Source organism: Dermacentor silvarum, chromosome 1 (assembly GCF_013339745.2).
Source record: "Dermacentor silvarum isolate Dsil-2018 chromosome 1, BIME_Dsil_1.4, whole genome shotgun sequence".
Classification (NCBI taxonomy): domain Eukaryota; kingdom Metazoa; phylum Arthropoda; class Arachnida; order Ixodida; family Ixodidae; genus Dermacentor; species Dermacentor silvarum.
Window position 1 is genome coordinate 58654819 of NC_051154.1, and position 27218 is coordinate 58682036.

The 27218-nt window shown below is 44.7% G+C and overlaps 1 protein-coding gene across 8 annotated transcripts in view; it reads left to right on the forward strand.

The window, feature by feature from the left end:
* LOC119464000 (transcription factor E2F4-like) overlaps positions 1-27218 on the forward strand; it is a 179192-nt gene that overhangs the window by 78290 nt on the left and 73684 nt on the right. Inside the window, exons 8-15 of one of the 8 annotated variants that reach the window (XM_049668519.1) lie at positions 3579-3614; positions 22573-22656; positions 22908-22991; positions 23244-23327; positions 23570-23653; positions 24900-24983; positions 25235-25318; positions 25571-25654. In XM_049668519.1, coding sequence (XP_049524476.1) covers positions 3579-3614; positions 22573-22656; positions 22908-22991; positions 23244-23327; positions 23570-23653; positions 24900-24983; positions 25235-25318; positions 25571-25654 — 624 coding nt within the window. The remainder of the gene's footprint in view (positions 1-3578; positions 3615-22572; positions 22657-22907; positions 22992-23243; positions 23328-23569; positions 23654-24899; positions 24984-25234; positions 25319-25570; positions 25655-27218) is intronic. The other 7 variants (XM_049668522.1, XM_049668536.1, XM_049668524.1 and 4 more) reach the window with 7 other exon arrangements.

The window sequence follows — 27218 nt, forward strand, 5'->3', positions numbered from 1 at the left end:
TGTCTCAAGGTCTTCCTTCCCTTGTGATGCACAGTGCAGCAGCATGCTATAAAACCTCTCACGCCTGAAATTATCTGAAATTCCCATCACAGCACAGCTCAGGCAGACAAATAGGCTGTAGCTGCATGCATGCAGCTACAGCCTATTTGCAAGCAAATTTACAAATTTATTTGCAAGCCTATTTACAGGCTATTTACAGCGTCCTCCTGCAAGCAAAACCAAGAAAAGAAAACACAACATGGAGGGTGCTGTGTACCAGTGTTCTCACAGAGCTGCCTGGGTAGCACAATAGCCCTATACAGTGGAATCTGCTTGATATGATTCTGTGTAATGCGTTTTTCGGGATAATACTGTTACGCAAAGAACAAGTCAGTTACACAGGAAACTATGTACTGATTACAGTAAAACCTCGATAATTCGAACTCGGTTAATTTGAAATTTCGGTCAATTTGAAGAATTTGAGCGATCCCGTCATTGTCAATGCAAATTCTACCAGATAATTTGAATAGCCCACACGGCTCTATCCAGATAATTCGTAGTTTCTGGCTAGCAGCAAAGTGCGACTCCCAAGTTAAGGTGCTCTATACAGTCACCGATCTTCCGGAGCTTGTGGGGACCGAAAAATAGCCCTAAGAACTCGTTCGGGCGAAAAAAAAAATAAAATTAATTAGGCTAGTTAGTGCGGGTAATAATAATAATGCCCTGCCTCATGCTACGCTTGGAGGGGATCAGACTTGCTTGGATTCGCGCAAGAGTGTCGTCTCCGTGTACAGTCGACATGAGCGTCACCGTGCTGGCGATCTCCGCCACCGAAGTTCGCCATGGAGATCGAAGAAACGAGCTTCGCACCACTTGGCTCTCGCGAAGGCACAGGAGGTGGCGCCGGTCACCGAGACACGCGTCTCTGTGACAACTGCTCAGTGTACACACCACGTTCAAAATAGCAACCGAAACTTGAAAAGAAGAGGGGGGGGGGACATATTTCACAATAAATGATTATGACGATAGTGCTGACTGCAAAAATAAATGAAAAAGAAAAAGTGCCGCCCTCTGAAGTGCTTTGTCACCCAAGGTCAAACGGCATGGCCTCCGAGACTGGAGGATGGCGCACCCTCCCTATTGATAGCATGCGCCTCCCAATCTTGGAGGCTATACAGTCGAACCCACTTATAACAATATTCAAGTGCCACGAAAATTCTATTTTATAACCGATAATTGTTATAACCGGGTTGCATGAAAAAAAATTTAAATGGGGGATTGCAGAGCTGTTGTGAGAAAACTATTGTGGCGGGGAGGCCAGTGCCCCTCTCCACCACCTTGCTCCAACCAGCTGCCGACTGCATTGACTCGTTTAACTGTTTAACTCTGCTTCCTGCATGCTCCAATCGTGTGTAACATGCCACGGCTGTCGGCATTCAAGAATGGCACTGCTCTAGTAAAACCTCGTTAATTTGGATTTCACGGGACTGAAAAAATGTCCGAAATAACCGAATGTCGTATTACCGAGGGTATCAAGAAAATAATAAACAAATGCTTTCTACGTCAATATGCTATTGTTTATTTACTGAATGAATCAGCAGAATACTGTTTGTTTTGCACAGAAGCTGCGATTCGATTCATCTCGTGACTGATTAGCACTCGCAGCGGCAAAGGCTTCGCGAATTCTTTCACAGTGCATGTCTTCATCTGAGACACGCTTTTCACTACCGCGCGCACATCCCGAATTTTTTTTCGCCAATGTTGTCAGGTCGCCACCCATCGCATTGTAGACAGTGCTCTTCATCCTCGACAGCTTTGCACTGAGTAAAAACGAAACTACTGTTTGCCGCAACTGCAGCCACTGTCGACACGATCATGGATGGCGACCCTGTGGTTCCGAAGACGCGCGGCCGATGCGCGCACTGAGTCAAAACGAAATTACCGTTTGCTGCAACTGCGGACGAACTGGCGGTCGCTATGGACGCGATCATGGATGGCGACTACTCAGCCATGAAGGCACGCAGCCAATGCGCTGCTATGCGCAGCGGTAAACTCTATGCACGGCTGTAAACGCAAGAATAAAGGCTTTAAAGGCACGAAGCGTTCCGGCGTTGCTGTCATTCCAGTACGATTTTGACTGATGACTATGGCGATGCGAACTCTGTCGCTTCGTTTCAGTGGACGCTAACGTCAGCCAGCCCAGCGCTATCAGCCATGGAGTTTTTTTTTTTTTCTTCCTCCATGCTATCAGCGCAGCTGGCGCGGTCCATTCGTGTTTCGGAGCACCAGTGGCGCGGCGTAGAGCTATGGGAGCAGCCCATTCCTGTTCAGAGGAGTGGAAGGGCAATGGGAGGCGCGCGCGAGGTTGGTGATGCGGAGAAGGATGGAAAACAGCACACGAGGCTGGTGATGTGGGGAAGGGTAGATAACAGCACGCGGCGCCGTGCAACGACTCGAATAAAAGATTTTTTTTTTTTCAAGGAGTTCGCATTCCATTCCCTTTCGGCACGGACAGCCAATAGCCAGACTTCATCGTTGTAACTGATAATGCAGCATGGTGGCATTGTAGTAAGCGGCATTGTAGTTTCACCATAGAAAACATACAAAAATTGGTGGTGCAGCAGCTTCTCATTTTTATAACCGATATATTGTTAAAACCGGTATCGTTATAAGTGGTTTCGACTGTAGAGCGGGCCACTGGAAGCCAAGCCAGGGGAAAATCCAACATGGCGGCCTCCAAAGTTAGGTAGCGTGTCTTGGAACGCGCGATTTAGTCAGGAAAATTTAACTTTGGAGTCTCAATTCGTCCAAAACATCGGTTGTGAAAATGCATTAGCTCAATAGAAATACTGACAGTGCATTTTTTGAGTCTGGAATATCCAGCAAGTCCAAATTTTTGGAAGCAGGCACCCGCACGCCCGCTTTAGCAGCGGTTATCGATTCCGTGTACATCGTCCGCAACTTTGTTGAGTGATGCAAGGGCGATATTTATATGCTACGTGTTCTGAGCCAGCTGGAGAACATGGCACTTGGGGCGGCGAACTACCGCGCCAAGCAATCCCGCATCAATGATTACTTCTAGTAATCTTTCTCGGACAGGGAAAATAAAGGTGCTTTCTTTTTTCGGCAAGTTCTTGCTTGCTTTCTTTTTTTCTTCATTTCGGTTAATTAGAAAATCCGCTTAATTCGAAGAATTTTCGTGGTCCGGCGGCCCTCGAATTATCGAGGTTTTACTGTATATTTACAGCAGCAGTTGCAGCGCTTACCGGTTGGATTCATAGCGCTAGCCAAGTTCATTCTTCCTCCTCTTTGGTCGAGTGATGGCGCCCACGCACCTCGTTCAAAAGACCAAATACAACACGCGTGTAGCAATACATTTCTTTGTTTTCTCGGCCAATGTCTTATTGCAGCAATTTAGTTCGGATAATGCGATTTTCAGATGATACGTTTTATTTTCTGGTTCCCGTGAAGATCGTATCAACGGGATTCCACTGTAACTCTAAATAAGGTGCAACACGCAAGTCTGCCATGTAATATCTGTAACATTTAGTTAGGGTAAAGATCTCACCTGTGATGGTTTTCTTATTTTTATTATCCAGATATGAACCTTGCTGACGATGGTTTCTTGGAAAATGGTAAGCTGATCCCATTTACGCAAGTGAACTGTTGCAAATTATTTCAAGTTTTCTTTGAAGTAGATGCATTGTTTGTTTCTTGGCAATCTGCATGCTTAGTACTGTGAGTGCTACCATATTCTCAGGGAGGCCTTGGGCCCCCTCTAAGAATGCCTCCCTCCCCTCCCCCTTCCTCTGGATCTGCCAGTGCACATATGAGTGGCAGCCAAATCAGCTGCAACCTAGTCTCCGCTCTGTGTTGTTGTGTGCCACTTGCTTCTCGACAACGGCGGACTTCGTTTGCTGCGCAATGCGCTCTCTATTCATCTGTTCGACAGCTTCACCAGTTTCACAAAATGAACGAGCAAAGTGAAAAGTGGAAACACAAGGCTATCACATTAGAACAGAAATCAGCTATTCTAAAAGCTTTCTATCAAGGGCCAAGATGTCTTCTGAAGACTTCAACATTGTGATTGGCACGTTGTTAACTATTCTGGCCAGCCATTAAGTATCCACAAATGCTGGGGCCCATGTCATAAAGGAAAGCCAGAAGAAGCTACTAACTGCTGCGTTCGCAGCAGTCGAGGATGCTGCTTACGGATGGTTTTTAAATGCCAGAGCTGCAACTGTGGTACAGCGAAATCCCGATATTGAACTGCCCGGCAAAGTCTTATGTATTTGAATAGAGAAATACTCCCGCGAATTCGAGCTCCAAGATCCACGCAGCAGTTATTTTGAACAAAATCTCTCACTACCATGCACTGCTTTTTGGACAAGCCTGAGCCAAAGGCAAAGGTTCAATGTGTCGCTAGCTACCGTAATGTCGCGTGCCATAAAAATGACGGCGAATGACGTGCGGCAAGCCAAGACCGAACCAGAGCACGCATAGCAGTGCGCGCCCTCCTTTCTCATCATCAAGAAGGAACCCCCGGTGCGCACTTGAACACATTACCATGCACCTACGCCTCGCTCGCCTCCTAGCATGCGCTCTATCATGTCATATTGGGGACATAGGAGTACGGTGCACATCAAGCCACCTTCCTTCTTGGCTCACCTTTGCGTGTTTTCTCTCGCCCCCACGGAAAACTATGCGTGAAGCGCAATCTTATCGCACTTCGACTTTCTACGGAACATAGGCTTCTTCTTGCACGTTTCATGCACTGATAGAGGACTTTTTCAATGGAAGCCCAGAGACAGTTTTTGTTTTGCACTCTGTACCGCACAGTTAATCAGGCGCTATATTTAAGAGCTCTCCTTAGCTCGAACTAGATTTTGTTCGAATAAATTTCCAGTTCCCTTGTAGTTTGAGTTAACGAATATCTGCTGTAGTAAGTGGAGTGATCCTGCAAGGAAAGACAAGGAATTTCACTTGCATTATGGGGTATGACTGCTTCATTACCAGTGCTGGCAGGTAGCAATGTTTGAAGAATCGACACAACCTTATTGGAAGAATGGTGGTTATCAACTTGTGATCCATTGACAAGGAAGCTGCAGTGGCTTGGGTTGAAGAAAGCTTTGGACGCTTGCTTGATAAATACTGCTGGAAGGACAATTTCAGTGCCGATGAGACTGGTCTGTTTTTCAAGATGTTGCCAAACAAAATGCTAGCCTTGAAAGGTCAGCTATACCATAGTGGCAAGTAGAGCAAACAAAGAATTACTGTGCTTTTTTGTGCAAACATAATCAGCTTGGAGAAGGTCTCGGTGCTTGTAGGCAAAAGTGCATCGCCTTGATGTTTCAAGGGTAAGCGGCAGCTTCCAGTTCAGTACGTCTTCAACCACAAAGCATGGATGATGCGCATTATTTTTGCGGAATGGGTGCGGGACTAAGACGAATGACTCCGCAAGCAGAACCGTAAAGTGTGCCTCATCCTCGACCGCAGCACAGCCCACCACACTAGTGCAGAGTAAGGCAACATCAAACTTTGTTTTCTCCCATCTGACTGCCGTGAACTAATACAGCTGCTTGACCAAGGAGTCATAATATCGTTCAAGGCAGGCTATTGCTGCAAGCGCTTGATTGATCACATACTTCTTAACATGAGTTTGCAATGAGAAACAGTCAACTTGTACATTGCAATTGAGATGCTGCAAGCTGCGTGGATGAGCGTTTCCACAAACAAACAACAGCTTCCGGCATGCCATGCGTGAAGTGGCTATGCATTAATCTGCCAATGCCGAATCTGATGATGCTGTTGCCGTAGAAGGAAATAATGTTGCTCAGGAAATTGAAGCGTTGTGGAAGGCACTCAGTGATTCCAGCATTGTTGCGCCAATTGAATCGTTTTGCGATTATGCCAGTGCTATGCTGACACAGGGGCAACATAGGAACTGCCTGACGACAATAATTTGGCTGCTGTCACCGGACAAAGCTACGTGAGTGATGATGAAACCGCTATGAACTATGATACACAGGACTGTGCATTCTAGTAATGGATACACTCGAACCTTGTTATAACGAAGTTGAAGGAGAAGCTGAATTTACTTCATTATATTTATTGCTTCGTTATACCGACCATTGCCATTTACTGCAGTACAGTGGAATCTCGATGATGCGATCTTCACGTGAACCGGAAAATAAAATTTATAATTCGAAAATCGCATCATCCAACGTATTATCCAACTAAATTGTATTACAGTCGATTCCCGATAATTTGAAGTCGCTTAATCGGAATTTTCGGTTAAATCGAAGTGAAGGAGTGGTCCCGTCTGTTTTGTGTGCAGCTCTAAGGAAAAAATTTCCCAATAATTCGAAGTTAAAATCCCATAATATTGGTTAACTAGCAGTTATTTCTAAATCTAGAACCTCGAGGCTACCGTAATTTTTCAATAAAATGCGCAATTTTTCACCTGCCAAAACAGCTACCTGACCGCGCTGGTGTGGTCGCCATTGCAGCTGTCTGCAGCGCACTGTTATCGCCATCACCGCTGTCCGCAGCGCCACATCTTGAAACGGCAAGATTGTTTAGTCAATGCCGGCGCTTCGGTGGCTTCGTCCAGTCTCTTGTTTTTCGTCGAGTGCATCAGCTGCGCATTGGGTTCATTCCGCGCATGTTTCTGTGCTTCTGATTTTTTAGTGTCGTAGTGGCGACGATTGATAATAGCAACTCGCGGCTCCTACCGAACGCTTAATCTGGCGACGAAAGTCTAAAGCTTGAAAGAAGTTGACAAAGGAGGCACCGCCAAGCAAGACATTGCACACAAATACGGCATTAAGCCTAACATGCTCTCGAACTTCAAGAATAAGCTTTCAATATTGGATGCTTTTGACAATGACAAATTCAAAATGTTGCGGAAGCGAATGCGCACTGGCGCCTACCCGGAGTTGGAGAAGGCATTGCTGATTTTGATCAAAGAAGCTCGAAATAACAAACTGCCTCTCTGTGGTGAGGTCATCGCGGCGAAAGCCTTGTCGCTTGCAGCAATGTTGGATATCAACGACTTTGCTTCTTTGGATAGATGGCTGACGCGCTTCAAACATCGGCATGACCTGATTTTCAAGAGCGTGTGTGGAAAAAAGGCATGAGTCAATCAGGAAACTTGTGCGACATGGAAAGCTGAAAAGCTTCGTGAGTATCTCAGCGAATATCAGCCAGTAGGCATCTTTAACGCAGACAAGACTGTGCTTTTTTACCCGCTGCTACCAGACAAGACCCTGACATTCAAAGACGACGACTGTGCGGGGGGCAAGCAGAGGAAAGAAAGGGTGTCGGTTCTGATCACGGCAAATATGACTGGCACCAAACGATGTTGCCTGCTTGTGATCAGGAAGGCCGCAAAGCCTAGGTGTTTTAAAGGCGTGAAGACGATTCCTGTGGACTATGCCTCAAACAGGAAGGTGTGGATGACGTGCGACATTTTCAGAGAGTGAATCACCAAACTTGATCGCAAGTTCGCATCGTCGAACGCAAGGTGTTGTTCCTCTTGACAAGGGACCAATGCAGTGCGCACATGAACGTACCAACCTTGAATGCTATCCGTCTTGCTTACTTGCCTGCAAACACGATGTCGGTGTTGCTGCGGATGGACCAAGGCATAATAAAAAATGTAAAGGTCCTGTATAGGCAGCATCTCGTCTAGCGCATGATTTTATGCATGGACAACTCGAAATACGAAGTGTACCTAGTGCCATCCACATGCAAGCGTGAGCTTGCCGCTGCGTGAAAGATGAGACTATCGCTAACTGCTTCCGAGCTTGTGGTTTCGTGGAAACTTCAGGGGATGCTTCTTGTCTGCCGGGGAAGTGCAAGTAAGTGAGCTCGACGATGGTAGCTTTGGCGCCGCTCTCGGTGACGTTCGTTTTGAAGAGTACGTCGTCATGGACAGCACCGTAGAAACGTGCGGTCCACTGGCGGACAGCAAAATTGTGCATATCGGTCGGCCCCATGAATACATTCATGAAAGCGACGCCGAGGGCTGTCGATGTAGCTGCGGGTCTTGCTCTTACGCAGCGATAATTAGTTTGAGAAAACAACGCCGAAAAAGCATTTGGACACATCTACTGCTTGCCACAGCTAGATTCGGCAAGCAGAAGCCAACAGACTATTTATGACAGACTATTTTTCCTAACAGACTTTCGGCTTTGAAATTAATGAAGGTGTCTTTTTTTTTTTTTTTGTGGGAATTTCGCTCAATTGGAAGTTTTTTGTGGTTCCCGTGAACTTCGTATTAACGGGAGTCAACTGTATCGGGGGGGGGGATGTATCATCCCGAAAAACTTATTATGCAGAATTGTATCAGGTAGGTTCCACTGGATACAGTCGAGTCCCGCTACAACAAAATTTACAGGGCATGCGAAAAATTTCCTTGTGGCGAAACTTCGTTGACCCGAAATTAGTATGTACAGTCGAACCCACTTATAACGATACCGGTTTGAACAATATATTGGTTATAGTATGTACAGTCGAACCCACTTATAACGATACCGGCTTTAACAATATATTGGTTATAACAATGAGAAGCTGCTGCACTGTCAACTTTTGCATGTTTTCTATGGTGAAATAACCCGTTAACTACGATGCCCCCATGCCGCATTATCGGTTATAACGATGAAGTCTAGCTACTGGCTGTCCGTGCCAAAAGGGCATGGAATGCGAACTCCTTGAAAATAAAAAAAAAGAAATTTGAGCCGTTGCGCGCTGTTTTCCATCCTTCTCCTTATCGCCAGCCTCGTGCGCCTCTGTCTCGTTGCCCTTCCAACCCTCCGAACTTGAATGAGCTGCGCCAACTGCGCTGATAGCACTACGCTGGCGGAGTGCCATAAATGTGCGACGCAGTAGAGCCAAAATGGCGTTAGTGTCCACCGAAATGAAGTGACGGAGTTCGCATCGCCATAGTCATCAGAAAATCGTACTGGAATGACAGCAACGCCGGAATGCTTCGTGCCTATTTGTGCATTTAAAGCCTTTATTCTTGCGTTTACCGCCGCGCACAGCACCGCGTTGGCCGCGTGCCTTCATGACTGCGTAGTTACCATCCATGATTGCGTCGATAGCGGCCGCGATTTCGTCCGGAGCGGTTGCGGCAAAGAGTAGTTTTGTTTTGACTCGGTACCCGCGTTGGCTGCGTGCGTTCATAACTGAGTAGTTACCATCCATGATCGCATCGATAGCGACCGCAGTTTCGTCCGTAGTTGCAGCAATGACTCAGTGCGTGCGTCAGGTACACGCACCTTCAGAACCGCTAGGTCGGCGTCCATGATTGCGTCGACAGCGGCCGCTGCGGCAAACAGTAGTTGTTTCGATTTTACTCAATGCAAAGCTGTCGAGGATGAAGAGCACCGTCTACATCGTGATGGGTGGCGACCTGGCGACACAGCTGAAAAAATAATTTGTATGTGCGCGCGGCAGGGAAAAGTGTGCCTAAGATGACGCGCGCCGCGGCCGCGCAGTGACAGAAGTCGCAAGGCCTTTGCTGCTGCGGGCGCTAACCAGTTACGAGATGACGAAAAGTGCAGCTTCTGCACTGCGTTTATGCAAAATAGAAACAGGATTCTGTTCATTGATTCAGTAAATAAAAGCGTGTTGACGTAGAAAGCATTTGTTTGTTTTCTTGATACCCTCGATAACTTGACATTTGGTTAATTCAGACATTTTCTCGGTCCCATGAAATCCGAATTAACGAGGTTTTACTATAGCAGTGCCATTCTTGAACGCCGACAGCCGCGACTTGTTACATGCAAACAGAGTGCGCAGGAAGCAAAGTTAAACAGTTATGAGTCAACACAATCAGCAGCCAGATGAAGGTGGTGGGGAGGGGCACTGGCCTCCCCAAATTTTGTTAATAAATCCTGTAAATAAAGAAAAAAAGACCTGCAAACCATTCTGGGAGCAGTTTATTTCCAGAATTTCCAGAAATCGCTAATTTTCGTCTGTTTCCGCTCTCGCGCCAGCAGCGGCAGAATGCATTGCTCACACTAGGTGAGCAGCTGCATGTCAACGTCATCATCGTGGGCACCAAGAAAACTACGTATGGTGTCCAGAGAGTCCATGACTTGCGATGTGGTCACTGGCGTTAGAACACCATGTGCAACTTCGTCGTCGTCAGACGAATCAGCCGCAGCGGCGCGAGCACTTTCAAGGATCTCGGCGTTGTTCAGCTCCTCGTAGACAATCACCTCCGCGTCGGCATCCATATGATCCTTCAGTTCTATGTTGTCAGGCACAATGCCGGCTTCCCTGAGAGTTGCCCATGCTGCGGCTGTCCCTGCAGCTTGTTCCTGTCCAACGTCGTCTTCATCGGTAGCTCGTGCATCAACACTCGGACTAACCAGGGACTGCTTTCCGGAGGAAACCTTGCATGCACGATACAGCTCTTTACAATTTCGCGCCCCATCGACATCCATGCGGCGGCCAACATTTGGACAGCCATGAACAAGTCGACTTTGGTGTCGCGGCCATGCTCGGTGGTCAGAAGGATACGCTGAATCAGCCTTGATCGGTATCCATGCCTCAAGCTGTGAATCACGCCTTGACACAGGTCAGATCTCGCGCGGCGCAGCACGGACACACCAGTGTTCTAGCAAGCACTACTAACGCGTTACACACAAGATTGCTTGCGCCAGCAGCCAATATGAAAAGTGTGGATTCGGCTAGGCTTTGGCTTCAGTGAATGTTGCTTATCTCAAGCTCAGAGGCTGTCGCAGAATGCTGTGTTGCATCGTCATCAACAGCATGCAATGGCGTCCCCCATGGTTTTGCAATATTCGGCAGGTTACGTGCGACTTGAGTGCATTTATGACAGTTTGAGCTGCCGGGAACCAGGAAATACATGTTGCATTTATAATTGCCAGTATAAGAGACTATTAGAACTAGTTTGTGCGATTTCTTATCTGGTAGATCGAGTGACTTGTGCCTTGGAAAAATTTAGTTGAACCGGAAGAACTATGAAAAAGTGGTTTGTTGCGGAGGAAATTGTGATACATTAAAGCCTAGGGGATTCGGTCGGGGAATCGAGAACACTTTGTTGAAATGGGATTATTGTTGTGGTGGAATTTGACTGTAGTACAGTCATACATCTACGTAACGAATTACCGGATATATTGCAATACTAAATATCAAGTTTGGCTGGTCATGCTTTGTCAACAGAGTATTCTTCGGCTAGCATAATGACATCCAAAATTTGAGATTTCACACAGTATCGGCTATAGCAAAGCTAATATTTGTTTGCACATAGCTTAAAATTTGTACTTCTCTGGTTGCAAACATGTCAAGCACTGTCACTGACTGAGTTTTTCAGATGCCGTAATTTTTAGAATATTCAGACTTTCCAATGATAGCACCTTTAACACCAACGTATAACAGCATCCAAAATTTTGGAAAAGAAAGCTCCCTCTCAGTTTATTCACAGTCTAATTACCAAGATTTGCTAATCCACTTTTTTAATTATCTTAGGCTGCCAATGCCAATTGGATGTTTGTAGCTAATGGTGAGTTTATAACAAATCGGCTTTAATTGAACCAAAAGCCTTTGTTTAAAACACTGGCCCAGAAAGTTCTGATGAATTTTCAGTGAGAAACCAAAATCGAATTTGCCTAATGCCAAAGCACTGCCTGATGAGCAAATTGGGATAAGCAATATATATTACTATGCATAGCTTTTAAATAAGCATTATTGTAGAAATTCTGCATGTTATTTGCTGTAAATGCTGTGTTATCAATCTGTAATCTTGATTTTTCTTTTAGTGTCTCCAATTACGTCATTCTTGTGCCTCAGTCCACCACTTAGTGAGCGGGACTACTTTTTTAACCTGGATGAAAGTGAAGGCATCTGCGACCTCTTCGACATCCTTCCCGTGTGACAGCGTTATTGTCGTTTTTTTTTTTTTTTTTTTCCCCCATGGCAGGCAGCATTGATGTGATGTTGTTCTCTTGTGAGTTAGAGATTGTTCTCGCGGGAAGTGTGGGTATGTGTCAACTTGCAAGTTGCTGAAACAGAGCTTTAGCAGTATACTACCACTGTACTGTTACTGCTGCCACATTGATGGTCATGCTTGACTTAGCTAGCGCACATAAAGCTGGCAGATGGTAGTAATGGTAGCAGTGACAGTAGAGTAGTAGTAGTATGCTAAAGCTACCTATTGTGCTGAATGAATGCATCAAGGGTAAAACATGGGGTTGCTCTCATGGCATGCTGGCCACTTGTTTTTTTTTTTTGCATTCACCATATTGCAGATTATAAACCTAAAAAATTGTGTGATATTTCCCATTTTCATTGGAGTTTTTGCAATGTACTGCTTTTCACTTAATTTTTTTTTTTGTTAATCGTAAAACTCTTGCAAGACATTGCATTATTTTTCTCACTCTTATAAATAGAAGGTGTCTCCTACATGTCTCAGTAGAATCTCGAAGATACAAATCTCATGGGATCACATGAAATATTAGTATTGTCAAAAGAAGAAGAAATCTATGCTTTAATTCAAAATTCATGGCTGGAAGCGTACCACATCATTACTTGCTATTTCTTGGGCACGAGGTCGACCACAGAAATATTTGAATTATCAGGCATTTTGGTGAGAATTTCAGGGGGGAAAAAGAATAATCTATTTTCTTCATGTCAGCACAGAAGGTTCTTTACTGGACTTCTGCTCTGTCTTGTTTCAGTGCATTGATATCTACTTTACACTTTGTTGTAGCTGGGGCCGTATACTGAAACGTTCCATTTCGGCAATAGTTTGCCTAGTGCGATAGTCGCGTTCAATAAGTCAACCGGCTGCTTACCCGTGACGTCAGCATGCACTGCCAACACGCGCTCTCGAACGCTTCGCAAAACACACGGGAGGGCGCACCGTGCGAGTGCAGAGCGGCTCGGTTGTGTTGTTTTAGAATGTATCGGCTGCAGTGCGACGCAGGCTTGTTCGTTTATTCAATATGTGTTGGGAGCACGCACTGACACTGTGTTGTCAAAATGACACCGAAACTACTAGGTGGCACGACTTACTTTCCGGTTTTGCTTAGCCAGCCAATCAGCGCACGCCTGAAATCGAAAAGCGAAATATCGCCGAAGTGGAACGTTTCAGAATACGGCCCCTGGACATTTCATGATCTTATCTGATATCATATCTGAATCTGGTATGTGTAGCATGTTGCTGATTGTGTTTCACTGGGTAATTAAGGTCACTGTGCGGGAATTTAGTCTGACAACTTGTGCCCACATGTAGCTTTCTCCATTTCACTCGGTAAGTGCATGAATGAACCTAGTAGAAAGCAGGTCCACCAGTCGGGTCCATGCACCTCATCTCTGGCTTGATTGCAACTACAGTGCTGAAAGTGCAGTGCAGAAAGAGGTAGTTTGCCCCCTGAAAATAAAATAAAAAGTGCTGGCTCACTAAGCTTAAACACAACATCTAGGAACTGCAGAACAAATTGATGTCCGTATCGGTAATGTGTTAATTCCTTCGTGCCTTTGTTTTGGAACGGGCCACTTTTAACCTTCTTCATGACTTTGTGACTTTGCAACTCTAGATGTCATGTCATGTCAGTGACTGAAAGTTGAAGAAAATGTTGCTGAGTTGGCCAAGAGCTCTTCACTTAGTAGCCAGCACAACTGAGGATACAGGCTGTAAAATGAATGGCACCAACACCATTCATGGCAGTGGTATTTTGGACATAGCGCTACTCATGTCCAAGAAATTTAGTCAGGTGATGAGCAGCACCCGAATTTTGTTCATGCTCTATTAGCACATATTTCTCGAAGCTCTAAAATTGACTTGGTGTGCTCTACAAGTAATTCCTAAGTGCTATGGCATACCTGAAACTGATGACACGGTGCAGCATTTCAGTTCTTGCATGATGCAATTTCAAGCTCTTGTACCACCTGCCATCGCTAGCATTGGCTTTCAAGTCTCAATGCTTGCTAAGCTCACTATAAGCATTGTGCACGTCATAAGGGATCGACGTTGGGCTAGTTAGTGTTCCATTTTGGAAGACCAACTACAGTGTAGACCGCTTATAACGTAAGTCGCCGGAGTCGCGAATATCCGCACTATAAGCGGTACTGCACTATAACCAAAGCAACAATTTTCAAGGCCTGCACATATGCAAAACATGTGCACTGAGCCGCCATGCATATGCGACAGTCGAGGAATGCGGCTAGAACGTTTGCATTCAATTTATAGTCGAATCTGGTTAATTCGAAATAATTCACGCGGCAGCGCCTCCGACCGGCATTGCTCCGGCACCGCCAAAAATCGCATTGCGATGCGTGCGATCGCACCAATTTTTTTCGCTCCAGTCGCAGCATGTGAAACGGCCTATAGAGTAAAAGCTTAGGAGAGACCCCTCAATGTCGCGCGCGAACAACAAAAAAAAAAGTTGTCGCAGTTTCACCTGAAAGGCGAAGCATCAATTGCGATAGCAAATTTGAAGAGAGCTATACGGAGTAATGATAGCAGCTTTATCAGCTGTATAAACTTGGACATGCAGCAGCACCGGCAACACGCAGAACTGTTGTCGACGCCATCGGCGTTTTACCCGCGTTCGCTGAAAATGCGTGCGGCGTTGGTGACTGTTGCCGGAGCCTCTGATATAAATAAGCACTTGGTGCCGCAGCTAAACGTCGCCTCCCTTCTCTCCCCCCCCTCCCCCACGGCCTGTCGCGCGTCGGAAGAAGGCACGTTTGCTCTACATATATGGTGATTGTAGAGGAAGAAAGAGACGCCTACTTCTGCAGCCCTTAAGGGAGCACAGCGCAGAACGCGCGTTTGTTCTCCGCCGTGCGTTCACTCCCCGTGAAAGCGCGCGCCCCTCGCGCCCTTTCACTCGCACATACAGCGTTCGGCGCGCGGCGACGATTTCATCTCCATTGACGTCATACGGAACCTCACGGCGACGCCGACGGCAGAAATCTGCTTTTGAGTGTCCATATAATTGCTATCGCAATAAAAAACGCGGCGCAAATTTCACCCTCTCTCAGATGGCAAGGTCGCCGATTCTGCGTTGCGCCGGAACATTCGTGTACGTGCCGACGTCTCGGCCACGGTACCGTAGCTACGCTAGAAAATGGCAGTGAACCCTTCTTTCTCCTTTATGCTTCCTCTACTTTCTAGTCACGTGTTGACCTTGCACGCTGCAGCTACAGCGCAGAGGGAAGCAGCGGCGCTGTCCTAGGCCGGCCAACAAAACTGCCCACGCCGGCAAACGCCCGCTTCCCTATAACGGCAGAAAACGAAACTTCGGACAGCTGGCGCCGGGCCGGCTGGAGCGGCGGCGCCTGCACGGCGGCGAGCGCGCACCGTGACAGTCGAAAGTGAAGGAGTTAGGAGGGAGGGGCGAGGGGAGTTGCTGAGGCGAAATCCGCTTCCCTGCCGCCCTCCTCCCTCACATTCCACGGTCTCCGCGTGCGCCCTTCGCCGTGCCGTGCCGGCACCGCCCGCTCCCCAAAGTTTCGTTTACTGCCGTTATCATGAAGCGAGCGTTGGCCGGCGTTGGCAGTTTCGTGGCCCTCGCTCGCTATGCGCGCCGTGATATTTCACAACTCGCACTCAATATTCTGGTTTCAGCCTCACTGGCTGTTCGTTCGCACCACGTGCCCTTCTCCTCCACTTCGTCACTTTCTTCCTCGAGCACTTCTTGGGGCGCCCGTTTGAGGGGAGCGTTCGCCGTCTCCGCTGACTTCCGTACACCCAGGCGGCCGCACTGTAACCGGTATTTCGTTTCCCGAAACTGCACTATCAGCGATACGTGTATACATGGAGTGCTATGGGAAAATTAACGGGAGTCTGAAAAGACCGCACTACATCCGGTCCTGCACTATAAGCGGATACGTTATAAGTGGTCTATACTTTATTTTGTGTAGTGCATGTTTTGTCATTCTTTCTTTGTCCTTGTCTCGCGCGCTTGCGCTGTTCCCGCTTTCAAGATTGTGAATTCATGTTCACTGGCGCAACAACGGTCATAATGGCACAGCTCGATGCCTACAGAATGCAGACTGCTTGGTGTAGGGAAGGAAGGGTGGAGAAGGCGAATCAGAACAAATGGTTGCACCAAGCTGCCAGGCTGGATAACCAGTCGAGCTGCATTGCAAAGGCACTAATGAGAGGTTCCACAGTTCATTAGCATGAAGTGCCTGGGCAACAACAAAGAAACGACCAGCTCCACATAAAAAGTTTACATTCTCATCAGAGCGGCAAAAAAAAAAAAAAATTGAGGCTTTCTCATCACATTTCTGCTGTCAACTGCATTCATGTATTTACATCACCCAAAGTGGCCATGAAGAGTGTGAACTTCACACCCAAAATCTTGCACATTGTGGCCAGGGAATTTTACGAATTCATATTATCCCAAAATTGGTGCCTGCCATGACTGTATGCTCGAGATTCTACTGTTATTAATTGTTCTACTCTCAAGAGAGCTAATGTAAGCCTAAATGGAATTTACAGGCCATAATCTGTGCATCTCTACATCTGCCAACTTGATTGTGTGTTTTGTCACAGTTATTGTGTAAAGCATGCTCTTATGTACAGGAAATTCCATTAGAAATGTTGTGCTGTTTTATTTTGAACTATTTTAATTATAGAAGGATCTAGCATATTTTAATTGCGAACATTTAGAGAACTGCAACAACATAATTAAATTGTCTTACGGGAGACAGGCAGGCCTTCATCCGTTTGTGGATGTGCCATCTATCTCGAAAGCTCTTAAGCTGATGCACTAGTGGCCAGAGTAGGTGGTTTGTGGGCATAACAGGTGATTTAAGTGCTTTAATTAGTATACTGTGTGCTGTGGCTGTGAGCTGATATTTGCTGTGCATTTGCCGGGCTGATATTCAGTTCGTAAACTCGTCAAGGGCTGAAAAGTTATGCATTGCAGATTAGTGCTGTAGCAGAGTTCGTAGGATAATTGCTGAAAACTCAAGTTTTTGCAGCATGGCTTTTCTTTGCTGCACATTCCTGTTCTCAGTACAAACCAAAGATGACACTCTCCAAAGAATGTGTACTGAAAGCCTTGTGTTTTAAAGACATCCTCATAAGCGATTGGGTAATCAACATCTGCAAACCAGCCACACTAATGCAGGTTGGTTTGAATGAACTATGTGATGCATATGAGTAATTTGGAACTATTGCTGTGTGTAAAGTACCATCAACTATGAATTGTAGTGTGCCTGCCTTTTCAAGCTTCTAATAAATTCTAATCCAGCAAGAAAAAGGCAATGAAGGGATAAGCTTAATTGAGTGGAGTGCTTTTTTTTTTTTTTTGCTCATGTTTAAAACAAAAGAAAGGCTATGGACAGAACAAAGGTCTGTGGGCATGCATAATGGAAACTTGCATTTCTGGAAGCATTGAGCCGCAGCTCAGTAATGAGCACAAACGATCATGTCAAGTCACTGTCTCTATGTGCTGTAAAAAAAAAAAAAAAAGATGCAATTAATAGAACAACTTTTCATGTGAATTTAGCTTTACATAATTCCTGCCATTTCTTACATAACCAGTTCGTTTCATGCAATTGTGAATAGAATTTTCACTCTTGGCAAAGCAAAATATTTGCATTAGGAGACATTTCATTTGGCACAGTTCATAAAGGCACCTGTTTGTGTTCGTCCCCTTTTACTCTGAAGCTTCAAAGCAAGCATCCCAAGTCCCTTCACTTGTGTAGGCCAGTCACTGAATGCCTCGAATGGAAAGGGATGTTGGCGTGTTAAATACTTCAAGCTATTTTTAATTGCCTGATGCTTTGGGTGCGCATTGGGAAGTTTGAGTTTTGCATGGGTTCATTACAGCTCATAAAACTAATTTGGCGTCCTAAAATTCAAAAAAGTTTAGTTAGACTGCTGAATAGCCGAGCAATTTTTTTCATCTTTATTGTTTATCATCTTCACTAGTATCACACTAATATTTGTCTATAGTAACCGACTACTCAGTAGTTAACAATGTTGCTAGTCATGCCAAAGCACTATGCCTAAACAATTGTACTACAGTGCTACTTGCATATAACAAATTCTTGAATTTTAACTGCTTGCATACATGCTGGTAGTTTACACTACTTGCCTCTTAGTGCTGTGCTCTACTCCTTCAAACTTGCATAGGCACAGTTTGTATGCATCTTTCCTTATTTTATTGGGTTCAATTGAAAATATACGTGAAATTTCTTTCACTTCATTTTAATCTTTGTTTTAAAAAATTGTATGTATTGGGGTAATTATGTTTACACCTTCTGTATGTGTGTTTAACAACCATTTTAACATTCTTTACCTTCAGAATAAGGAAATTTTGAGTGAAACACTGCATCATTTCTGTAAATAAACATCTTGCAGTTGTACATGATTTTGTGCAGTGTGGGTTCAGAACTGATTGTGTGTGCCTTAATTGATGCACCGCAGCTGCTCTTCTGCTTCTTCACTTTGACGGTTTTGCATGCATCTGGGTCACGTGTGTGAATCGGTGTTTAGTTATAGCTACAAGTCCCATCATTTCTGTTTGAATGAAACATTGTCCATGCTTTGTGCAGCATGAAAGGGTTATATTTAAATGTGTGGGCTAGATCATGTCTGGAAGAACTGTTTGTATTCATAGCTTTTTTTTTTTTTAACCGTGTGTGTGTGCATGCATGTCATTTCTTTTTTCCAGAGTAGTTGGGTCACTTCATGAAATGTACAGATGAATTATGTTTATATTATGTATTTATCTAATGTTTTCTGTCTGTACACATGCATCATTTGTGTGGTGGTGACACAAATGTTGCGACATTTTGTACATGATATAATAAGTGATGCAATTACCAGCAGAAGAGCTTCTGTGTTCTTAGCTTTCACACATCATGTCAATGTGTAGCACCTTCATTCAGCTCATCTTCACTATTAAAAATTTTTTATTATGCAAAGTTGTACTGTTCTTGAAGTATTCAGAGTAAATATACATACTTTATTGTTAATTTTGTTGTATAATTGTTTTTTAGTGCCTGCATCAGCACAATGCTCTAAATTGCATTTAGACATTGTTTGCAGGTGCAAGCTTTGACATTGCTTGTGTAAAATTGGGTTCTTGTAAATAATTTGTACAATACAAATTATTATTTTCTGCACACTGTTGTCTGCTTTTGCTTGCTGGTGATTGGACACTTTCTGGATTGAAAAGTTAATCACTGGAATAATTCTTTTACGTTGTATGTTTGATAAAGTTAGTGTTCTGCTTTTTGTTTTCTTACGCTGCAACCTTTGCCACTGCCACTGGCTCCTTCCTTATTATCCTGCTCTTTGGTACTCAGAGGCAGCACATGACCTGCGGGTTCAAAAGTACCGCCATTTACTCAAATGGGCACTGGTGTCCCCTGGCCCGACAATGGACTTTACCGGTGAACTGATCCGAGGGAAAAAAAAAAAAGGCACCCTGCAAATCTTGTCGAATCCTATGGGCACAACAAAACCGTATAAGAGGGGGCCCTGCACGCATTCTTGTTGGTAATTAACCATAAACCCCTTCCAAGCATTGAGTACCCATAATGACCAAGCACCTTGTCGGGAGTGTGTTTGTACCTATTTCTTTAACCAGTATGTACCTGGCGGTGATGAAGTTACGAAATTTGCAGGCGCAAGTTGGAATTGGCTAGCGCAAGACAGGGGTAATTGGAGATCGCAGGGAGAGGCCTTCGTCCTGCAATGGACATAAATATAGGCTGATGATGATGATGACCCGGTAGCAGCTATAGTCTGCCTCCCACAGCTGCGGAGGATGCTGTACAACAAGGCAGTCTGTGGTTGAATAAGGGGTGCCCAGAGGCCGCACCTAGAAGTCTTTATGTGGCCCTCTTTCAAGATGAGAACCTCCACATGCAGCCAAGCACTAGGCCAAGGGACATCTCTACCCATTAGAAAAACCGGTGGGTTTCCAGCAGTACGCAGATTTGAACCTAGTACCCTTCGATATGAGGTGAAGGCTCAACCACTAGCGGCCAGTTAAAGGATGCTGATAGGTCCCATGCTGGCTATTTCCCAACAGGGGGTGTCCTTCCCAAGCGCTCAGGGACCCTTGAAGTGGCAAAACGCCAAGCCAGGGAGCGTGCTTTGAACGGTAGGTGCTCAGCGACAGCTGTCTCTCGGAGCGTATCCCACTTTCTACCCAAGGCTGTAGGTGGTTGGACAGAGGAACCCATGGCCCATGCCCATCAGAGGGAGTGTCACTCGGAGAAGAGCCCCTTCCAGATGCGACGTCCTTTTTGCAGCCGAACACCAGGCTTGACTTCTGTACTCGTTAGCGGTGGCTGTCCGTTTGGCCGTAGCCTGCCACACTCCACGGCAGGTGCTAAATTCCAAGACCGATTGTGGTGTACAGGCAAGGTGAGGCTCTCAGGAGAGATCGCCTCCGAGCCTTGAGGTCCGTGAACGGACACTTGGTCAGGAGTGCACTCATACCGATTTACCAGTAGGTACCCGGGGTCATTGGTATTCTGCCTCCCACAGCCATGGCGGATACCCTGCAGTGTAGGCACTGGTTGTCCGAAGGATATGTGCGCCTGAAGATCTGGAAAGAAGTGTTCAGAATGTCTGCCAGACACTATTCGCCCCATGCAAAAACTGCCTTTACCAGCCGAATACCAGGCCTGGGGGACATTGCTGCCCATCAAAATTATACAGATCCAGCATACCTTTTGGAATCTATATGAACTGAAGCTTTCGTGAAGCGGTTAATTAAATGCTAGCAAACTGGTCATCTGCTGCAACTCTTTGCAGCATAGTGGTTATGGGCCTGCCCGGCAAATCAGCAAGACGTGGAAACGCCCACTACGCGACCCACGTGACCGCGGGTTACACTACTGTCTCTGGTATGAGCCCACCATTCACCACGCCAAAATCTCTGGGCCAGCCCAGTTTACTTTCGCCCAGAGGAGGAGGAGGAAAAACATTTATTAAGAGAAAAAAAAAGAACAAGCAGGCGTCTTCCTGCTTGTGTTGGGAGGTGCCCTCAGTCCAGGGCTCCTGCGGCTCTTGCTGTCTCCCGGGCCCGCTGCACCAGTTGTTGCTGGTCACGAGGGTCCGAGCTAGTCAGCACAGCCTCCCACTGCTCGGGTGTGGGGTTGGGTATATGTGGGGCTACCTGTATTTTGGGGCATGCCCATATGGTGTGATATAGGGAAGCGTAGTTGTTACAAAGGGGGCATTTGTACGAGTACAGTGCAGGGTGTATTGTGTGTAATCTGCTTAAATGGGGGTATGTGTTGGTTTGTAATTGTCGCCATGCTACTGCGTCTTCGCGTGAGAGGGTCTTGTGCGGGGGTGGGTATTGTCTGTTCAATCTGTGGTTTTCTAATATGGCGTTGTATTGTAAAGGTACAGGCTCCATAGATGCAGCCGTATCCCTCTCTTGTGGCCCCCGGGTGGCATGCGCTCGGACTACAGCGTGCGCACGCTGATTTCCACGGAGGGACTCGTGTCCTGGAGTCCATAATACTATTTCAACGTCGGGTAATTGAGAGGCTTGTTTGAGGAGTCGGGTGGCGATGGAACATATACTGCCTCTGGCATAGTTACGGCAAGCTGCTTGAGAGTCAGTAATAATTGTAACGTGTTCTTTGGTTTGACTAGAGGTGATGGCAGAGATCTTTAGTGGCGACCTCACGTGTGGGACGTCAATGGGGGGACTCCGCTGCCGCGCCGTGCAAGCGCGAGCTTGGCGAGGGCAACTGGAAGCTGTCGGCTGTCCTGCTCTGCTCAAGTTTTTGAAAAGCGAGTCTACAGGTTTTTTGAACAGTATGTATGGATCGTTCCAGGATACTTTTCCCTGCGAAATCGAGCCGAGTAGTCGTCACCACGCTCAGTGTGAATTGCTCCTGGCGTCGTCTGCTAGTCATCAGTGTGTATACGGCGTTGGCTTCTTGCTATTGCTGTTCCGTTTTCATGGCACACTCGTAATGATTTGTCGGGCCCTTTGTTTTTGACAATGAACTGCAGGATTTGGTGTTCAGCTACGGTGCCTTCGCTGTTATAGGGTGTTTGTTCTGTGCATGCTGCGTGTTCAGTAGCCCACTCCGTTTGCCACAGAAATTCGGATTTTCTTGCTGCCCAACGTGTTAAGCATATCATGAAAAAACAATCATTACCATTCTATAAAGTATATCTATTAAAACATCTAGAGCAACAAAATTTATGTATCCATAAGTAATCATTCTGTATTATACAAATTATTTGTGAAATGACCTTTTGCATAACTGAAGTAAACAAAGTCACCATTTCACGCGAACTGTCTTCTCTAGACTCCCTAATAGATGAAGTTTACAAAACTTTGATATCTGTTTTTGGTGCAAAGTTGGAGTTATAGGGTTGATGCTTCATTTCTAATATCGTTTTCTTGTTCCAAGTTCAAGCTTCCCCTCTTCCCGAGAAAAAAGAAAGAAAGAGAGAGAGGAAGTCTACCCCCAGCAGTCAGCAAAATACAACTTATATACATTATGTACTTTGAAGTGAATGACAGGTATTAAATAATCTGTGCTCTGGCACTGCTTTAGTAGTCGACAGTGTTTGCTTGGTGCAAAAATATGTAATTCTGATTACAGGATGTGCAGAAGCAGTTACGACAGCTACAGAAAAAAGTGACTCACAGAAGGACTTGGCATCTGAAGAGCTGAATGACTTGAACGGTACGTTTCCCATCCTTTGCCATCTTAACTTTTTCATTTGCTGACACACCTGATTGCTCAATATGACAGCTGTAAGTTTTTTCTGTTTGTGCTAGGGAGTTGAAATTTAGAACATATTCTAATGACAAGAACATAAGCCATCCCAGAACTGTTTATCAAAATTGGTGGAGCAGTTCAAAATCTGCACTCTGGCACTGCTTTAGTAGTCGACAGTGTTTGCTTGGTGCAAAAATATGTAATTCTGATTACAGGATGTGCAGAAGCAGTTACGACAGCTACAGAAAAAAGTGACTCACAGAAGGACTTGGCATCTGAAGAGCTGATTGACTTGAACGGTACGTTTCCCATCCCTTTGCCATCTTAACTTTTTCATTTGCTGACACACCTGATTGCTCAATATGACAGCTGTAAGTTTTTTCTGTTTGTGCTAGGGAGTTGAAATTTAGAACATGTTCTGATGACAAGAACATAAGCCATCCCAGAACTGTTTATCAAAATTGGTGGAGCAGTTCAAAATCTGCACTCTGGCACTGCTTTAGTAGTCGACAGTGTTTGCTTGGTGCAAAAATATGTAATTCTGATTACAGGATGTGCAGAAGCAGTTACGACAGCTACAGAAAAAAGTGACTCACAGAAGGACTTGGCATGTGAAGAGCTGATTGACTTGAACGGTACGTTTCCCATCCTTTGCCATCTTAACTTTTTCATTTGCTGACACACCTATATGACAGCTGTAAGTTTTTTCTGTTTGTGCTAGGGAGTTGAAATTTAGAACATATTCTGTTGACAAGAACATAAGCCATCCCAGAACTGTTTATCAAAATTGGTGGAGCAGTTCAAAATCTGCACTCTGGCACTGCTTTAGTAGTCGACAGTGTTTGCTTGGTGCAAAAATATGTAATTCTGATTACAGGATATGCAGAAGCAGTTACGACAGCTACAGAAGAAAGTGACTCACAGAAGGACTTGGCATCTAAAGAGCTGATTGACTTGAACGGTACGTTTCCCATCCTTTGCCATCTTAACTTTTTCATTTGCTGACATACCTGATTGCTCAATATGACAGCTGTAAGTTTTTTCTGTTTGTGCTAGGGAGTTTAAATTTAGAACATACTATTCTGATGACAAGAACATAAGCCATCCCAGAACTGTTTATCAAAATTGGTGGAGCAGTTCAAAATATGCACTCTGGCACTGCTTTAGTAGTCGACAGTGTTTGCTTGGTGCAAAAATATGCAATGCTGATTACAGGATGTGCAGAAGCAGTTACGACAGCTACAGAAAAAAGTGACTCACAGAAGGACTTGGCATCTAAAGAGCTGATTGACTTGAACGGTACGTTTCCCATCCTTTGCCATCTTAACTTTTTCATTTGCTGACACACCTATATGACAGCTGTAAGTTTTTTCTGTTTGTGCTAGGGAGTTGAAATTTAGAACATATTCTGATGACAAGAACATAAGCCATCCCAGAACTATTTATCAAAATTGGTGGAGCAGTTCAAAATCTGCACTCTGGCACTGCTTTAGTAGTCGACAGTGTTTGCTTGGTGCAAAAATATGTAATTCTGATTACAGGATATGCAGAAGCAGTTACGACAGCTACAGAAGAAAGTGACTCACAGAAGGACTTGGCATCTAAGAGCTGATTGACTTGAACGGTACGTTTCCCATCCTTTGCCATCTTAACTTTTTCATTTGCTGACACACCTATATGACAGCTGTAAGTTTTTTCTGTTTGTGCTAGGGAGTTTAAATTTAGAACATACTATTCTGATGACAAGAACATAAGCCATCCCAGAACTGTTTATCAAAATTGGTGGAGCAGTTCAAAATCTGCACTCTGGCACTGCTTTAGTAGTCGACAGTGTTTGCTTGGTGCAAAAATATGTAATTCTGATTACAGGATGTGCAGAAGCAGTTACGACAGCTACAGAAAAAAGTGACTCACAGAAGGACTTGGCATCTAAAGAGCTGATTGACTTGAACGGTACGTTTCCCATCCTTTGCCATCTTAACTTTTTCATTTGCTGACATACCTGATTGCTCAATATGACAGCTGTAAGTTTTTTCTGTTTGTGCTAGGGAGTTTAAATTTAGAACATACTATTCTGATGACAAGAACATAAGCCATCCCAGAACTGTTTATCAAAATTGGTGGAGCAGTTCAAAATATGCACTCTGGCACTGCTTTAGTAGTCGACAGTGTTTGCTTGGTGCAAAAATATGCAATTCTGATTACAGGATGTGCAGAAGCAGTTACGACAGCTACAGAAAAAAGTGACTCACAGAAGGACTTGGCATGTGAAGAGCTGATTGACTTGAACGGTACGTTTCCCATCCTTTGCCATCTTAACTTTTTCATTTGCTGACACACCTGATTGCTCAATATGACAGCTGTAAGTTTTTTCTGTTTGTGCTAGGGAGTTGAAATTTAGAACATATTCTGATGACAAGAACATAAGCCATCCCAGAACTGTTTATCAAAATTGGTGGAGCAGTTCAAAATCTGCACTCTGGCACTGCTTTAGTAGTCGACAGTGTTTGCTTGGTGCAAAAATATGTAATTCTGATTACAGGATGTGCAGAAGCAGTTACGACAGCTACAGAAAAAAGTGACTCACAGAAGGACTTGGCATCTGAAGAGCTGATTGACTTGAACGGTACGTTTCCCATCCCTTTGCCATCTTAACTTTTTCATTTGCTGACACACCTGATTGCTCAATATGACAGCTGTAAGTTTTTTCTGTTTGTGCTAGGGAGTTGAAATTTAGAACATATTCTGATGACAAGAACATAAGCCATCCCAGAACTGTTTATCAAAATTGGTGGAGCAGTTCAAAATCTGCACTCTGGCACTGCTTTAGTAGTCGACAGTGTTTGCTTGGTGCAAAAATATGTAATTCTGATTACAGGATGTGCAGAAGCAGTTACGACAGCTACAGAAAAAAGTGACTCACAGAAGGACTTGGCATCTGAAGAGCTGATTGACTTGAACGGTACGTTTCCCATCCTTTGCCATCTTAACTTTTTCATTTGCTGACACACCTGATTGTTCAATATGACAGCTGTAAGTTTTTTCTGTTTGTGCTAGGGAGTTGAAATTTAGAACATATTCTGATGACAAGAACATAAGCCATCCCAGAACTGTTTATCAAAATTGGCGGAGAAGTTCAAAATCTGCACTCTGGCACTGCTTTAGTAGTCGACAGTGTTTGCTTGGTGCAAAAATATGCAATTCTGATTACAGGATGTGCAGAAGCAGTTACGACAGCTACAGAAAAAAGTGACTCACAGAAGGACTTGGCATCTGAAGAGCTGAATGACTTGAACGGTACGTTTCCCATCCTTTGCCATCTTAACTTTTTCATTTGCTGACACACCTGATTGTTCAATATGACAGCTGTAAGTTTTTTCTGTTTGTGCTAGGGAGTTGAAATTTAGAACATGTTCTGATGACAAGAACATAAGCCATCCCAGAACTGTTTATCAAAATTGGTGGAGCAGTTCAAAATCTGCACTCTGGCACTGCTTTAGTAGTCGACAGTGTTTGCTTGGTGCAAAAATATGCAATTCTGATTACAGGATGTGCAGAAGCAGTTACGACAGCTACAGAAAAAAGTGACTCACAGAAGGACTTGGCATCTGAAGAGCTGAATGACTTGAACGGTACGTTTCCCATCCTTTGCCATCTTAACTTTTTCATTTGCTGACACACCTGATTGTTCAATATGACAGCTGTAAGTTTTTTCTGTTTGTGCTAGGGAGTTGAAATTTAGAACATGTTCTGATGACAAGAACATAAGCCATCCCAGAACTGTTTATCAAAATTGGTGGAGCAGTTCAAAATCTGCACTCTGGCACTGCTTTAGTAGTCGACAGTGTTTGCTTGGTGCAAAAATATGCAATTCTGATTACAGGATGTGCAGAAGCAGTTACGACAGCTACAGAAAAAAGTGACTCACAGAAGGACTTGGCATCTGAAGAGCTGAATGACTTGAACGGTACGTTTCCCATCCTTTGCCATCTTAACTTTTTCATTTGCTGACACACCTGATTGTTCAATATGACAGCTGTAAGTTTTTTCTGTTTGTGCTAGGGAGTTGAAATTTAGAACATGTTCTGATGACAAGAACATAAGCCATCCCAGAACTGTTTATCAAAATTGGTGGAGCAGTTCAAATCTGCACTCTGGCACTGCTTTAGTAGTCGACAGTGTTTGCTTGGTGCAAAAATATGTAATTCTGATTACAGGATGTGCAGAAGCAGTTACGACAGCTACAGAAAAAAGTGACTCACAGAAGGACTTGGCATCTGAAGAGCTGAATGACTTGAACGGTACGTTTCCCATCCTTTGCCATCTTAACTTTTTCATTTGCTGACACACCTGATTGTTCAATATGACAGCTGTAAGTTTTTTCTGTTTGTGCTAGGGAGTTGAAATTTAGAACATGTTCTGATGACAAGAACATAAGCCATCCCAGAACTGTTTATCAAAATTGGTGGAGCAGTTCAAAATCTGCACTCTGGCACTGCTTTAGTAGTCGACAGTGTTTGCTTGGT